Source organism: Vipera ursinii, assembly GCF_947247035.1.
Source record: "Vipera ursinii genome assembly, chromosome: 7".
Classification (NCBI taxonomy): domain Eukaryota; kingdom Metazoa; phylum Chordata; class Lepidosauria; order Squamata; family Viperidae; genus Vipera; species Vipera ursinii.
The window spans coordinates 32,939,464-32,954,491 of NC_139521.1; the positions used below are offsets into that span (position 1 = coordinate 32,939,464).

The 15,028-nt window shown below is 37.1% G+C and overlaps 1 protein-coding gene across 3 annotated transcripts in view; it reads left to right on the forward strand.

Moving 5' to 3' along the window:
• Positions 1-453: 453 nt before the first annotated feature.
• TRAPPC11 (trafficking protein particle complex subunit 11) overlaps positions 454-15,028 on the forward strand; it is a 51,898-nt gene continuing 37,323 nt past the window's right edge. For all 3 annotated transcript variants that reach the window (XR_014493040.1, XM_083367445.1, XM_083367446.1), the window contains exons 1-9: positions 454-633; positions 1,623-1,853; positions 2,378-2,547; positions 2,798-2,868; positions 8,199-8,313; positions 12,661-12,760; positions 13,426-13,499; positions 14,193-14,289; positions 14,615-14,748. Coding sequence is in view for 2 of the 3 variants with exons in the window: in XM_083367445.1 (XP_083223571.1) it covers positions 1,650-1,853; positions 2,378-2,547; positions 2,798-2,868; positions 8,199-8,313; positions 12,661-12,760; positions 13,426-13,499; positions 14,193-14,289; positions 14,615-14,748 (965 nt within the window). In the remaining variant the exon portion in view is untranslated. The remainder of the gene's footprint in view (positions 634-1,622; positions 1,854-2,377; positions 2,548-2,797; positions 2,869-8,198; positions 8,314-12,660; positions 12,761-13,425; positions 13,500-14,192; positions 14,290-14,614; positions 14,749-15,028) is intronic.

Below are 15,028 nucleotides of genomic sequence, written 5' to 3' on the forward strand. Positions count from 1 at the left end.
AAAGGGGAGTCAAGCGCTACCTCTTTAGCGGTGATTGGACAGCGTGATCATCCTCGCTCCACTTCCTCCAGCTGACAATTGGTCGATTCTTTTAACCGTACCCTCTGATTTGCACGCTCTTTACCCTAGAGTAGGGGTAGGCAACCTTGGCTCTTTTGTGACTCGTGGACTTCAACTCCCAGAGTTCCTGAGCCTTAGCCATGCTGGCTAAGGAATTCTGGGAGTTGAAGTCCACGAGTCACAAAAGAGCCAAGGTTGCCTACCCCTGCCCTAGAGTCAGAGCAATGCTCGGTCGGTTCCGCCTCTTTGCTCCTTCTTCTTTTCATTTGCCGCCTCGCAGCACTTTAGCTCTGCCCATTTCTTAGCACGTTCCAATAGTTGGCGCCGGGCGCTCAGGAGCCGCAGTGCTTATTGGTCAGTTACGGCTATCAATCTTAATTCGCCTGCTTAGTGTTTTCCTCGGGCAGGCCTCGGGTTTCTGTTCGAAGTTTTCCCTCTTTCCTCTGCACCCGATTGTCGTATGGATCGTGTCACCGAAGGCTGACGGCCGGGTGCGCCTTCCATACCCGGGGAGATCGTATTGCTGGTGCGAGGCAGGGCAACTGAGAACGGCGTCTCAACGGAGCTTGCAGTGTGAGCAGATCCTCTCAGGCAAAGGCACAAGGGGCGGCGGCTGCACACAAGACAGTCTGTCATTGTTTTGGGGAAAGTATTTCGGTTTCGTAGGTGTGCTGCTTTTACGTAGAACGTGAAATGGAGACTTGGAAGGTTTTAATAAAGGCGCTATGCGTTCAGACTTAAATAAGACTTAAATGAGACTTAAGTTAGCTTTATTTAATTCCCTAAATTATTTTCTCCTGAGGAATAAAATAAACCACTATTCTCTGGAATTACAAAATATGCTAAACCATCAACCGTAAGTTGCAAATCACAGTGTTGGCCTTCATGCAGTAGAAAAACAAAAGAATATTCTTATTTTATATGACGTGAAACCGAAGCTCAGTGTGTTTTAGCCTGTGTGGAATAGTCTTCAGTCTGCATGGCTGCCATTACTATGCAACAAATGAATGCAAAACAATGTATTAGTGTAAAATGAAACCAAGTAAAAGCATAGAAAAATGATTTGGTGATAAAGCTGAAAATAGGCTGCCCTTTCCTGCCTTAGAAGGTTTATTGGTTTTATTTTATGGTTTCCCAAAATCTTTAAAAATGAGAAATATATGTAGTAGTATGGAGATTGTAAATGTAGCCATATTTGATGTGAATAAGTGGGACTCATTGGTAAATTTATTTGAATACCTTTAAAGTTCACAGGTAAGTAATTTTTTTGAAGACCCTCCCGATAACAACAGGAAGACGTATAAACTAGGCTGTGGCCCAAGTTGAATTTTTTCTATCTGGTTCAATTTAGCTACAGGCAAAACCATTTTAAGGCACACAATATTGTAGTGAAATGTCTATTAGAATCTAGAATTATTCAAGGTATATAAACTTTATATCTTGCTGTACAGAAACACCTGATTTTATGTCTGCTTGTCACAAGATTAGAATAACAACTTTAAATATTCTGCATATTACAATATTTGATAGGAAAATTATTTTGAATATTTTTCTGCTTAAAGTTTCAGACTATATTTGGAACCGTCAATATGAGCCCTTCACAGTGGGATTTTCCAGTGGAATTATGTTGCCGACCAATGGCCTTTGTCACACTCACTGGTTTGGATGTTATATATAATGCTGTTCATCGAGCTGTCTGGGATGCCTTTTGTGCAAATAGGAGAGCAGACAGAGTACCAATTTCTTTTAAAGTACTTCCCGGAGATCATGAGTATCCCAAGTGCAGAGTAAAGGTATTACCCTAAATATTACAGTAAGAGTTAAAAGTCATATTTTAATGTAAGTTTATTTTACATTAAGTGTTTAAATTCTGCTCTTGTGTATTCCTTTTTGGAATTAACATTGGTAAAATAATTCTTTCAAAAGCAAAGATAGAGATATGCAGCTATATTAAATCAAGCTGAAAAAATAATGCAACATAATTTTAAACCTGCTTCATTAAGAATAAGTTTAGCAAAACTCATGCAGAACATATGCATGTTATGATTTAAAGATAAGCAGGGAAGAAAAATATAGAGCCCTAAACTGGGAGACTGTAGGTTCTTGTTCTGCCTTAAGCATGATGCCAGCTGTATAAGTTTCTACCAGTCATTTTATCTTAACTCTAAGAAGAAGGCAGTGCCCAGTGACTTCTGAAATTTTGCCAAGAAAAATATAAATATTAGTCCAGGCAGTCACCAGGAGTCAACATTTACTAGAGGGGACCAAAAAAACTTCACCTGTCTACAGTAATGATACTATTTTTCAATTTTTTCAGAGGTTATCATATGAATGGTACATTCCAAAAGGTATCCTGAAAACAGGTTGGATGAACAAACATCTGAATTTGGTTCCTGCACTTGTTGTGGTATTTTATGAACTAGATTGGGATGAGCCACAGTGGAAAGAAAAACAATCAGAGTGTGCTACTAAAGTTGAAATTGTCAGGTATTATTTTATCTATTCTATAAAATACTGTTTTAGAGTAACACTGAAGAGGGAAAGAAGATATAATTCACATTTTTTCTTCTTGTTTTGGAATAGAAGCTGTTATCTATGTGCATTTGCTATTGCTCATCTGAAAGAACAAATAAATTTAAGTTTGTTAAGTCCCATACATATGGTATTTCTGCCTTAAATAATTGATTGCCTGAAATCTTTATAAACTTTAGTTAGTTTAATGTCTTATATTTTTCAGGCAGAGTTTGCAGGGCCGAAACACAAAAGTTGCTGTAGTTTTAATTCAGAAGAAAACCCCCTTACCTCCAGGTAAAATACAATTTAACTATGGTTATATGATTGAAACATGGTAATCTAAAGTAATGTGGAATGTTGTTCTTGTTTAGTGAGCAGAAATATAAGCAGTGAAAACAGTTGGAAATAGTTTAGGTTGGAATCCAGTATTCATCTTCCACCAATGAAATTTTTGTCAATGAAAACAGGACAGTTCCCCTCTGGTTTTCAATAAACTCAGAAGGACTGTCCTGGATGATTGGATATCCTTTGGAACAGATTTGTAAAAGTTTGCCCTATTGCATTTTTGACAATTGAAGCAGTTCTGTTAAGGGAAGAGAAGACTAAATGCATTAAAATAAACAGGAACTTTTTGTTTATAATACAACTGCACTTTGTTACTAACAATTTTGCAGTACAATTATACTTATTCGGGAAAAATATTTAAAACAATAAAAGATGGACGCATCTAGGAAATCTTTTAATAAAGGCTTTGGTTAAGATAACGAGAGACTGCATTTTAGAAATTCACAGACAAAAGATTTTCTCTTCCTCTTTTTGAAAATGTGTAATTCATATAAATTAACTTGAAAGAACTGTCCATTAAGCCAATTGCTCTCAAATGTTGTTTTACAAATTACAACCGGAAATTTGGATCAGTCTGGACATAATTATTTGCTATAGCCTGAAAGCCATCAGCCTATAAAATGGATCAGCCTTTCCTATGAAATGGATCAGTTAATTATTTCAGCTGTTGCACAGTGAAAAAAACAGTTACAGCTATATACAAAGGAGTAGTGATTCTGGTTCTTTCTAGGGAAGGTGGTTGCAGTCAGAGTGTGAGGAGAGATCAAGCCTTTGGCATTCAGTCTGGGTTGCTACAGGGCTGATCCCTCTCCCTCATCTTACTGAGTATCTCAGATGATAAGGTATCATCAGTACTGATAGCACTTGGCTATACAACTCCAGACTGAATGGGAGACAAGTGGAAGTCTTGATTGTGCTTGGAGGTTATGGGTTTGAAAGGGGAGGAATAAATTAAAAATCAAACAGCTGGCTATTATTCTAACAGCCAACTGATTACAAGACAATTCCAGCTTTACTTGTGAATAGGCTTGTGATCTCCCAAAATAAGATGGGTCACAATTTGGTGGTCTTTCAGACTAACAATTTATGCCAGATGAAGAGGTGCAATTTGTGCTCGAAGGACTTTTGCTCAGCTTGGCCTTGTATTCCAATTATGATCATTCCTGGAGTAAGAGACAGTAGTAATAATTACTTGTACCTTTACTCCTCATGGTTCGATTATTTTTTTTATTGAAAAGTTTTATCATACATTTTATCTTTGACAATCCCCCCCTACCCCTCCCCTATCCCTCCCTCCTTACCCCTCCCCCCTCCCCACCCCACCCCCCGACTTCCCAGAGCTAAGTACAAGGTATAAAAAACAAAAAAAATCATAAACATCCATATGCTAACAACCATAAGCTCTAAAATCTATCACTCTCTAGCTCATATAGGATAACTACAAACACTATTAATATAAAATATATAAAAAAACAAAAAAGAAACAGGAAAAAAGAAAGGAAGACTTATTCAAATGCTACATGAAACTTCTTAGTCCCATATTTGTTCTGAATATACTCAATCCATTTTCTCCACTCTGTAATATAGCGTTCTTGCGAATGATCTTTCAAATAGGCCGATATCTTTGCCATCTCTGCCAGGTCAGAAACCTTTAAAGTCCATTCTTCTATAGTCGGCAGTTCCTCCTTCTTCCAATACTGACCTATTAAGAGTCTTGCTGCCGTAATTAAATTCAACGTCAACTTAGTGTCCACAACTGTAGCATTTGTAATTATTCCCAACAAAAAAAGTTGCGGACAAAACTTTATCCTTTGCTTAAAAATCTTCTGCATATTCCACCAGATTTTTATCCAAAAAGCCTTAACCTTTTTACAAGTCCACCATATATGAAAATATGTTGCGTCTTCGTCACCGCACCTCCAACATTTAGGCTGATAATTCGGATACATACTTGCAAGCTTTTTAAGATCTAAATGCCATCTGTAAAACATTTTATAAAAATTCTCCCTTAGATTTTGAGCTTGTGTGAATTTTACGTTCCTCACCCAAATCCTTTCCCACGTGTCCATTGTAATAACTTCTTGGATATTTTGGGCCCATTTAATCATACAATCTTTAACAAGTTCTGTTTCTGAGTCAATTTCTATCAATGCAAGATATATCCGTTTGATGTGTGCTGGACCCTGATTTCTAATTTGCTTTATCAGATTTTCATCAGTCATTGTAAAACCAATTTTCTGATCTTCTTTCCACCTGGCCCGTAACTGAATATATTGAAACCAAGTTTGAACAATCTTCTCATCTCGCAAGAGGCTATATGGTTTCAGACACCAGACATTTCTTTCCAAGCTTAAAATCTCCTTGTACGTAGTCACATCATGTTTAAAACCAACGTTTATATTTTCTATTGCGTGCTTTGGAATTGCCCACAATGGTATCTTGCAGTCTAGCTTATGTCTATACTTCTTCCAAACTCTCAACAATGCCTGTCTTAAAATATGGACTCTAAACACATTATCTACCTTCTTGTCATACAACAAATATGCATGCCAGCCAAACAACAAGTCATGACCCTCAAGATTTAATAATCTCTCTTGTGTCAAATTGATCCAATCACTTATTCCTACTAATGCAGCAGCTTCATAATATAGTTTAAAATTGGGCATTTTAAGACCACCTCTCTCACGAGTATCCTGCATAATCTTAAGTTTAACTCGTGGCCTTTTCCCTGCCCAAACAAATTTGTTGATACCTCGCTGCCATTCCTCCAAATTAGAATCTTTCTTAAGAACCGGTATCATTTGAAATAAAAATAAAAATTTAGGCAGGACATTCATTTTCACTGCTGCGATCCGTCCCAACAAAGACAATTGCAATTTTTCCCAACTCTCCATTTCTTTTTGAATTTTCCCCCATAGTTTTTCATAGTTATTTTTGTATAACTTTGTATTAGAGGGCGACAAAAGCACCCCCAGATATTTAACCCTTTTAACAATCTCAAATCCAGTTAATCCTTCTAAGAGAGCCTTTTGCGAAACTGTCATATTTTTGGCCAGAATTTTGGTTTTCTGTATATTAACTTTAAATCCAGAAACCTTCCCATATTGTGTTATTATCTCCATCAGGTCCACAACAGAGTTCTCTGGCTGGGTCACTGTAACAACCAGATCATCTGCGAATGCTCTCAATCTATAATCCTGATCTCTAATTTGTATACCCTTAATTTTGTCCGAATTCCGTATTTTAACCAATAATATCTCTAATGTTAACACAAATAACAAGGGCGATAACGGACACCCTTGCCTTGTGCCCTTCTCGATATTACATGCTTCTGTCAGGCTATTATTAACTATAATTCGGGCAGTCTGTTTTTGATATAATGCCCTAATCGGTTGTAAAAATTTTTCCCCAAAATCCATTTTATCTAGAACTTTCATCAAAAATTGCCAATTCAGTTGATCAAAAGCTTTTTCAGCATCTAAAAAGATTAGCGCCGCAGGGATCTGGTTGTTCCTTTCCAAAAACTCTAACACATCAACTATATGCCTCACATTATTTTTCATTTGCCTACCACTAATAAACCCCGTTTGGTCCCCATGAATCACCTGTTGCAGAACCCTCATCAGTCTGTTAGCCAACACCTTAGCAAATATCTTGTAATCTGTATTTAAGAGCGATATCGGTCTATAATTTTTAACTTGAGTAGCATCTTGGTCTTCCTTCGGAATCAAAGAAATAAAAGCAGTTCTCCAAGACGGAGGCACCTTTCCCCCCCTCTGGATTGTCTGGAACAGTTCCTTTAACGGTTTTATCATCTCTAATTGTAAATTTTTGTAATAAGCCGCAGTCAAACCATCCGTACCTGGTGCTTTATCCACCTTCAATTCCTTAATTGCTATAAAGATTTCTTCTTCTGTAATCAATTGATTAATCCCCTCTTTTTGTACTTGCGTAAGAACCGGGATGCTAGCATTCTCCAAATATACATCAATGTCTTTTTCATTAATCTTCTCCTTAGCATATAATTTAGAATAAAAATCCACAAAAGCATCCTTAATAAGGTCCTGTTGAAACACAACCCTTCCTTTATGCTCAATTTTGTCTATATTAGAAGCCCTTTGCTTTTTCCTCAGTCTATAAGTTAGCCATCTACCTGGTTTGTTAGCGTTGCAAAAAGTATTATGCCTGGCAAACCGCAAATTGGTTGCCACTTGGTCAGCCATTAATTTATCAAATTGTCCTCTTAACAGCTTAATAGCCTCCTTAGTCTTCACATCCTCTGGATTCAAAATCAAAGCCTTTTCTTTTTCCTCTCATGGTTCGATTATTGTAATTTCCTTTATACAGGACCACCTAGAAATGACAGCTAGTGCAACGTGCAGAGGTCTGCATATGAATGGGATTGTTTTGATATTCCCATATAACTTCTGTATTGTGGGAGCTGCATTGATTACCAGTTTTTGTTTTCTGGGTGCAGTTCAAGGTGTATAGTTTAGGTCCGTGGTGGCGAACGTATGGCAAGCATGCCACAGGTGGCATGCAGAGCCCTCTCTGTTGGCATGAGCGCTGTCGCCCCAGTCCTAGGCCTTCAGTTGGGTTTTATAAAATCTTTTCGCTTTAGGCCTCTGCCGCCATGTGCAAAAAAAAAAAAGGTTCAATTTCAACTTCTCGCGGGGAAAAAAAAGATCTCGCAAAGTTGGAATTGAATGATTGAACTTTTTAGTCCCACCAAGTCTACTGTTACCACTGCAGCCACGCCCACCCAATTGGCCACACCCATCCAATGGGCCATACCTACCAATGGGCCATGCTCTCCCGGCACCCGACGACACATAAATAGGTTTTGGGTTGCAGTTTGGGCACTTGTTCTCTAAAAGGTTTGCCATCACTGGTTTAGGTATCTCTAAGACTGCTTGCTTTGAGTAGAATTTGCCCCTCTGGGATATAGAGAACATTTGTTAAGAGATATCTGTTCTCTGCTGAAGGTCATCTCTTGTGCAGTCAGATACCCTTCATCCTATTTATTAACATTTATATGTTTGTAGATTAGTTAAATTGGCCCAATTAGAGGCATATTCAATTGTTTGAGACAAAACACATATATATTCCACTGATGATACTGTTTAATCATGTTGATTCTCGGTGATTCTATGTTCTAGTTTACATAGCTTCTTTCAGTTGTTTCATTGTTTCCTAGATACAGCTTATTAAAGTTTGTAAATATTTGGATTAAGATTATTCAAATCATTTTTGAATGTGCCTGTGTGTATTTGCTCTAGGAGAAGATGTTATTGCTTCAGAAAGGGCAGCAGCTTTATGTAATGCTTGTGACCTCTCTGGAAAGTCCCTGTTTGTTTTGCCACACACTGATCATCTTGTAGGTTACATTATAAGGTAAGCAGATAATGCAAAATATAGGCTTTTCCACACTACTTCTTTAGAGGCAGAAGTCTTGTGTTGATACCCTTAAAAGCATGCTGGTGAGATTTACTTTAAAGTAATTGGTATAACAATGCCTTTCACAATTTAAAATCACTTTCTACTTTTCCCAATTATTTTATCTTTTGACATAAAGTGGGACTAGCAATTTCAGAGCTCCAAGATTATTCCATCAAAATTAAGTAGGAAAAAAGTCCCCATCCCATTTTTTGGATGATTTAATTTTGTTAAGGAAAAAGCTAAAGCAGATGCGTTAGGTTGCTGTTATTTTTATTTTTTCTGAATCCTATTCAAACGCCATCTTCAAGTTTACACACATTTATGTTATTACCATTAAACCCCTAAGTCCCCCAGAGATTGAAGGAAAAAAAGGATGAATTCCTTGCCAAAAGTATATTTGGATCCAAAACATTTTCAGCTAGAAGTATTTATGATTTTTATTAATATTTATTATCTATTTTTATTTTATTCAAGTAAAGGTTAAAATACACAACTCCAAAAAATAAAAAGGAAAAAACACAAGGTGACATTAAAAAAAAAGGCACACAAAAAAGCAACATACTATATACATATATTATCCCCCAATTGAATACTGATTAATACATTACTACAAAATTGGTTCCCACCCCTTGCGAAATATCACCATCCCACATTTTTAAACTACTAAATCTATACGCAAATTATTGACCTGTCTGCTTTATATTATATTAGTGACAAAATAGTTAATAGGAAGAATAATGATACTAAAGCAGAACAAAATTAAAGTTTCAAAACTCTGTTAACAAATTATTATTATAATCCACTCGTAGAAAATTTACCAAATCATACCAAAAGTTAAAAATAATACACCCTGGATCAAATGTCCACGTTTATTTCTTATTGCCATCTCTTTCCAATTGTTGTCTAATTAAATATAATAGATTCCATCTCCACAATAAGTCTGTCTTCCCATCAAAGTCCAAATAGAATTGATTTCCAGTTAGGTGTAATAAATCCATCCAGTCTCCCTCAATCTTTGCAAGAAAAAGGAATTTGTCTCTTCTCCATTCAATGAGAGTCCTAATATTTTAGGAATACACAGACTTAAACTTCAGAGAAACAGATGGATTTATTCAGTAATGAGAGTATCTCTGGTTTGGAACTGGATTAAAGTCTTTTTGTGTATCTTTATACAAAGTTACATGCCCCTGCATATTTTGCAAGATCTTTATTGTCGCATCAAGCTTTTAAAGGAGTTTCAGCTAGAAGCTGCATACTACTCAAGCATCATTTCTTAGGTTTCAGCCATTGTTCAGCCATTCTCTAGTCCAGACATGTCAAACTCACGACATCACATGACGTCGTGGAATGTATCAGCATTTTCGCCATTGCTGGCAATGGGGTGGGCGCGGTTTCTGGATGACATGTCCGGTCCACAGGCCGGCAGTTTGACACCCCTGTTCTAGTCTGAAATTTGATCTAAGAACAAAGAACATTGAAGCAGAAGGTAGTCAAAGGGATGTTTTCTCAATGTTTTGGTATATTTCAATCCAAGATTAAAAGAATTTTTTTTAAAAAACGCCAAATATTTTGCAAAGTTCAAAAAGTACATAAATTTTGTGGTGAGGGCCTAATATTGAAATAAATAAAAGCTCTTCCCAAAAGCATTTCGTGCTCCACATGGAGGGAACAGAGGTTGCCCAGAATGATATATCAAAGGGGACAAAAAGAAAAAAAACCAGATTGTATTTATGAAACATTGAGAGGATATTGGTGGTAGTCTGACAAAAACATTGTTCCTGGGTTTTGGATTGTGAAATTCCATTAAGTGAGAGCCAGTTTGGTAGGTTAGCTACTTGCCTAGAAGCCAGGAAATGATGAGTTTTAGTCCCACTTTAGGAATGAAATCTGGCTGCGTGACTTTGAGCCAGTCGCTCTCTCTCTGCCCATGGCACCTCATGGAGTAATTGTTATGGGGAAAATAGGAGGAGGAGAATATTACTGTGTTTGCTGCCTTGACTAATTTATAAAGTAATAAAGGCTGGATTAAAAAATGAATGAAATGGCTACCTTGAAGGAAGTTTTGCAGATTCACAAAATTATTGATACAAACCATACCAGAAACCACATACAGGTAGTCCTCGAATTACGAGTGTAATGGAGCCTGCCCGTTCCACTTGTAACTCAAAAACTCGTAGAGTGAATCTCGTTCCTTTAGCGAGATCACTCTCTTGCTCATTAAAATGCACATAAATGTAAACATGAGGTATTTCAGGGTGGGGAAGGCCATGGAGGGCCTAGTGAGGGAACAGGCTCCCAAGGCCTCCCCGAACCACTAAGATACCTCATGCTTTCCCCTCCCTTCCTGCCACCTGGAGAAGACCTCCAGAGCCCGGATCTATAGCCACAAAGCGATTTTGCACCCTCCCCCCGCTGGCGATCCTGGCTCTGGAGGCCCTTTCCAAGCCTCCAGAGACTGGATCCATGGCTGCGGAGTGATTTTGTAGGCCCTGTGCCCTGATCCAGGTTCGGAGGCCTTTTTCAAGCCTCCGGAGCCCGGATCAGGCTGCGGGGGTGGGGAGGCGCAAAATCACTCCGCGGCCATAGATCCAGGTGGCAGAGGTCTTTTCCAGTCCTCCGGAGCCTGGATTGGCTGTTGGAGGGGCGTGAAATTGCTCCACGGCCATGGATCCGGTCTCCAGAGGCTTGGAAAAGGCCTCTGGAGCCTGAATTGGGCTGCTGGGAGGCCGCAAAATCGCTTTGCGGCCATAGATCCAGGAAGCAGAGGTCTTTTCCAGGCCTCCGGAGCCTGGATCGGCCGCAGGGAGGGGCATGAAATCACTCTGCAGCCATAGATCTGGGCGGCAGAGGCCGATCCAGCTTCCGGAGGCATGTCGAAGTGTCCCCGACTTCGATATGGTTCTCTTGCAAAGAACATAGGCCTAAAGTACCATGAGATCATGCGAGATCAGTAGTGTGAGATCTCGCTCCACTGATCTTGCGTCAATCTTAGACCTCTATTCTTTGCAAACACACTGAAGGCCTGGAGCAGCCGAGAAAGTGAAGGATCTCCATCTTTGCAGGGTGAATATTGAAAGGCCTGGTTTCCAAGGAGACCTGGGTGGGGGTGGGGAGTGAGGGAATAAACAGGGTGAATGTTGCAGAGCCACTGCAGTCACTCATAAGGACGAACGACTGCTGTGTTGCTGCAGTACTGGCAATTTCGGGAGTTGCTCGTAAGCACTAGGAGGCGTTCATCACATAACTTTGAACGAGCGTTAAGTGAACGGTCGTAACTCGGGGATTACCTGTCATTTTCATTTTTTCCATGTCTGCCATCCCTAGTACTCTTCTGAATCTTCCCTGCTATATCCAGCTTCCTTTTATCTTCTTTTTCTTAGCAAAGTACTGAGCTACAGCAATCGCATTGTTTTCATTTTCCCAAAATTCCTTTTAAGAACAAAGTGTAGCCCAGAAACTTTTACAAAACAAACTGATGTTGGAGGCTATCAACTGCTTTACAGTAGGTCAGCTTTCCATTCATTAATTTTTTTAATTAAAAATAAAACTGAGGTGGCAGATACTAATATTTTGATCTGGGGTACCTGTAGGTAGTTGTAAGGTACCCCAGAAATATAAAGTGTTTGAAAATATTTTTTGTATATTATTTAACTTATTTATATAAATTATTTAACCAGTCTACCTGCTAAAAGTTCCTTGGACTGCTCTACAGCACTAGCAAATACACTAAGTTGTATTTTAAGGTTGTTTAGTAATCTGCCCCTCCCCCCCCCCCCATCCAAATACCTGTTTTTCAGTGATTCAGCAATTACAACCTTCATAGACAAGTTCATTAGGTATGTGTTTTATAGTCTTTTGGGATGTCAGATTAAAACAGGCATTTTCTAAATTCTTAAGTATGCATATAATCCTACTTTGTTGTGGTAATTTGCCATTCTTTATCTTTTCCTGTTTGGATTTCTGAGAACTTTTCAACAAAGTTTTAAATAAATATTTGTGAGAATGATTAAGTAGTGGGAAGAAGAAGTTATCCTCCCAAAACAAGGCATGTGATAGTTGAGAAAGACAGGTGAAATTATTGCCATTAAATAAATAGTAACTGTAAGGATGATTAATATAGATTTTTCTTTTACAATATTTTAAATAGTTAGAAGGATTTTAATGCAAAATATAAATATAATTGTAATGCTTTCTTAGAAACATTATCAGTCTGTATAGGACTTTCCCTAACTATAATGTTATGCATATTCTGAAATATGTCTCTGTTTTTGTTTCTAAAAAAACTGTGATTTTCTTTCACAGGTTAGAAAATGCTTTCTATGAACATGCTCAGACCTATTACTATACAGAAATACGAAAAGTAAAATCTCATAAAGAATATTTGAACAAAACAACACATCAGGTATTATTAAGATTAGATAAAGTAAACTAGCATTTATGAAGCATTAGAAGTAAGAACATATAGAATACAAACATATAATGTTACTAAAGGTAATGTTAGTATAAGAGTTGCCTATATAATTTTTTCTTTATTGAGATTTCAGTAGGTAATCCACCATTAAAATAAAGTGTATTCACCAAGGCATTCTTGTGATATTTCAGTACTGTCATTTAATAATTCCTGTTAACAAGTAATACTATTACTGTTATTTTGATTAGAAAATTAATGTTTCATCATATGGAAAAGTGGAAGAACGAATGATGTGTGTTTGCATATGTATATCTATTTGTGTATCAGAAAAAGAAAGAAATGAAAAGCAGTTTGGGAAAATTATTTATATCCTGCTGTTTTACTAAAATTGCCAAGAGATTATAAAACATAATCCTAAAATATCAGAACGCAAATTTTAGAAGCCCTATAAAAGCAAATTACAAAGTGCAATCTAGCAGCAAAAATAAAACTTATGCTAGTGAACAAAATTAATTGAAACCCACTGAAAATGTGTCAGACTTACTGTTTAGCTAACAATGAAGAAATATTGATCCACATTTAATGCTGCCTACATTAAAAAGTTTATAAATTAAAAATAACATAGTTTAAAATGTTGTCAATTGGTTATGTTGCAGCTTTTGTTTGTTAGACACCAGTTCAAAATAGCATTCTTCAGTGAGTTGAAGCAAGACACATTAAATGCTCTAAAGTAAGTATTTTTATTCAAATATTGAAGTAGTAAGTGGAGGTGTCTGTTCATCAAAGGCAGGGAATGGGTGGTAGAAGAGTAGAAAGATTTTGTATGGCAGGTGTTAAATCATCTGCTGCAGTTTTCCAGGGTTAAGTACATACTGCATGTTCTTCCCATCAAATAACTTCACTCAAATATAGTAACTGCCTTATGGTCTAATATCAGAAATATTGATTCATTTCAACACGATGAGCATAACTCTTAGCCACCCCACTGGGTTAATTTCTTAAATAAATCAAAAGGCAGTGGGAGTCATCCTACAGAAAATGTACTTAACAGTTGACACCAATTTGATGGCAATAATTAAATGGTGGGAGTACTTGAAAGATGTGAGGAACTGCTTCTTAGAAAAATTGTTGACTGAGGAAAGGGTTAGGGTTAAGGTTACCATGTTTGTCATTTAAACTTTGGGATTGTTTAACTCAGGGGTTCCCAACTGGGGGTGTGAGAGGATATTCCAAGCGGTGCGAAAACATGGTTTTAGAAGTTTCAAAATTATAGTGTATATGCATAATTTGTTGCCGTTATTTTGAACTTTTGTGAGGGGTGCGAGAATATAACAAAAGCGTTCTAGGGGTGCGGGGTATAGAAAAGGTTGGGAACCGCTGGTTTAACAGAATTTTATATTCCAAATGAATATTTTATGTTTAGAAACTACAAAACTGCCTTTAATCTTGTACATGAATTGAGAGCTCATGAAACAAACATGCTGGAAATCAAGACTATGGCAGGATTTATAAATTACAAGGTAACAACTATATTATTTTTACTTGTACAATTTTTAGTTTAAAGGTAGAATAATACCAATGTATACATATATTAAAATTTTGTGGTTGATGATATCTAGAAACATATGTATGACAAGAACATTTTTATCCTTAAGGTTGATATGTAGTAAGCAGTGTATTGCTGACCACATGCCAGTAAATGTGAAGGTATTTAAGGGTTGGATATAGAAAGATTCATATAAAAGCATAAAAGTTGTGGCTTTTTGGTACACGAATATACAATTTCATTATATTGAATTTGAGTTTCTAACCTTTATAAAGTGTTCTAATTTCTCATATTTTTAGATCTGTCGCCTGTGTTTTCAGCATAATACACCACTGGATGCAATTGAACAGTTTAGGAAACATATCGATCTATGCAAGAAAAAAATAGGAAGTGCAGAGTTGGCTTTTGAGCATGCTGCCTGGATGTCAAAACAGTATGTTTTTAAAGTATTTTTAGTATAATGGTTGGTTAATTAATTAATTAGGTATTTCAAGCTGGAAAATGTTCTTTTTTGCCTACATTAATATCATGTGAAGGCTGTCTTACTCAGTTTGAAATAATGAAATAATGTCTTATTTGTTGACTTTATATCCTAAATTTTCTCTGAACTCAAAGTATGCGGGGGGGGGGGGAGGTTTCTCCTATAATTTTATTCTCACAGTGACAATCTGTGAGATAAGAGCCAGTTTGGTCTAGGATGAGGAAGGTGTGTT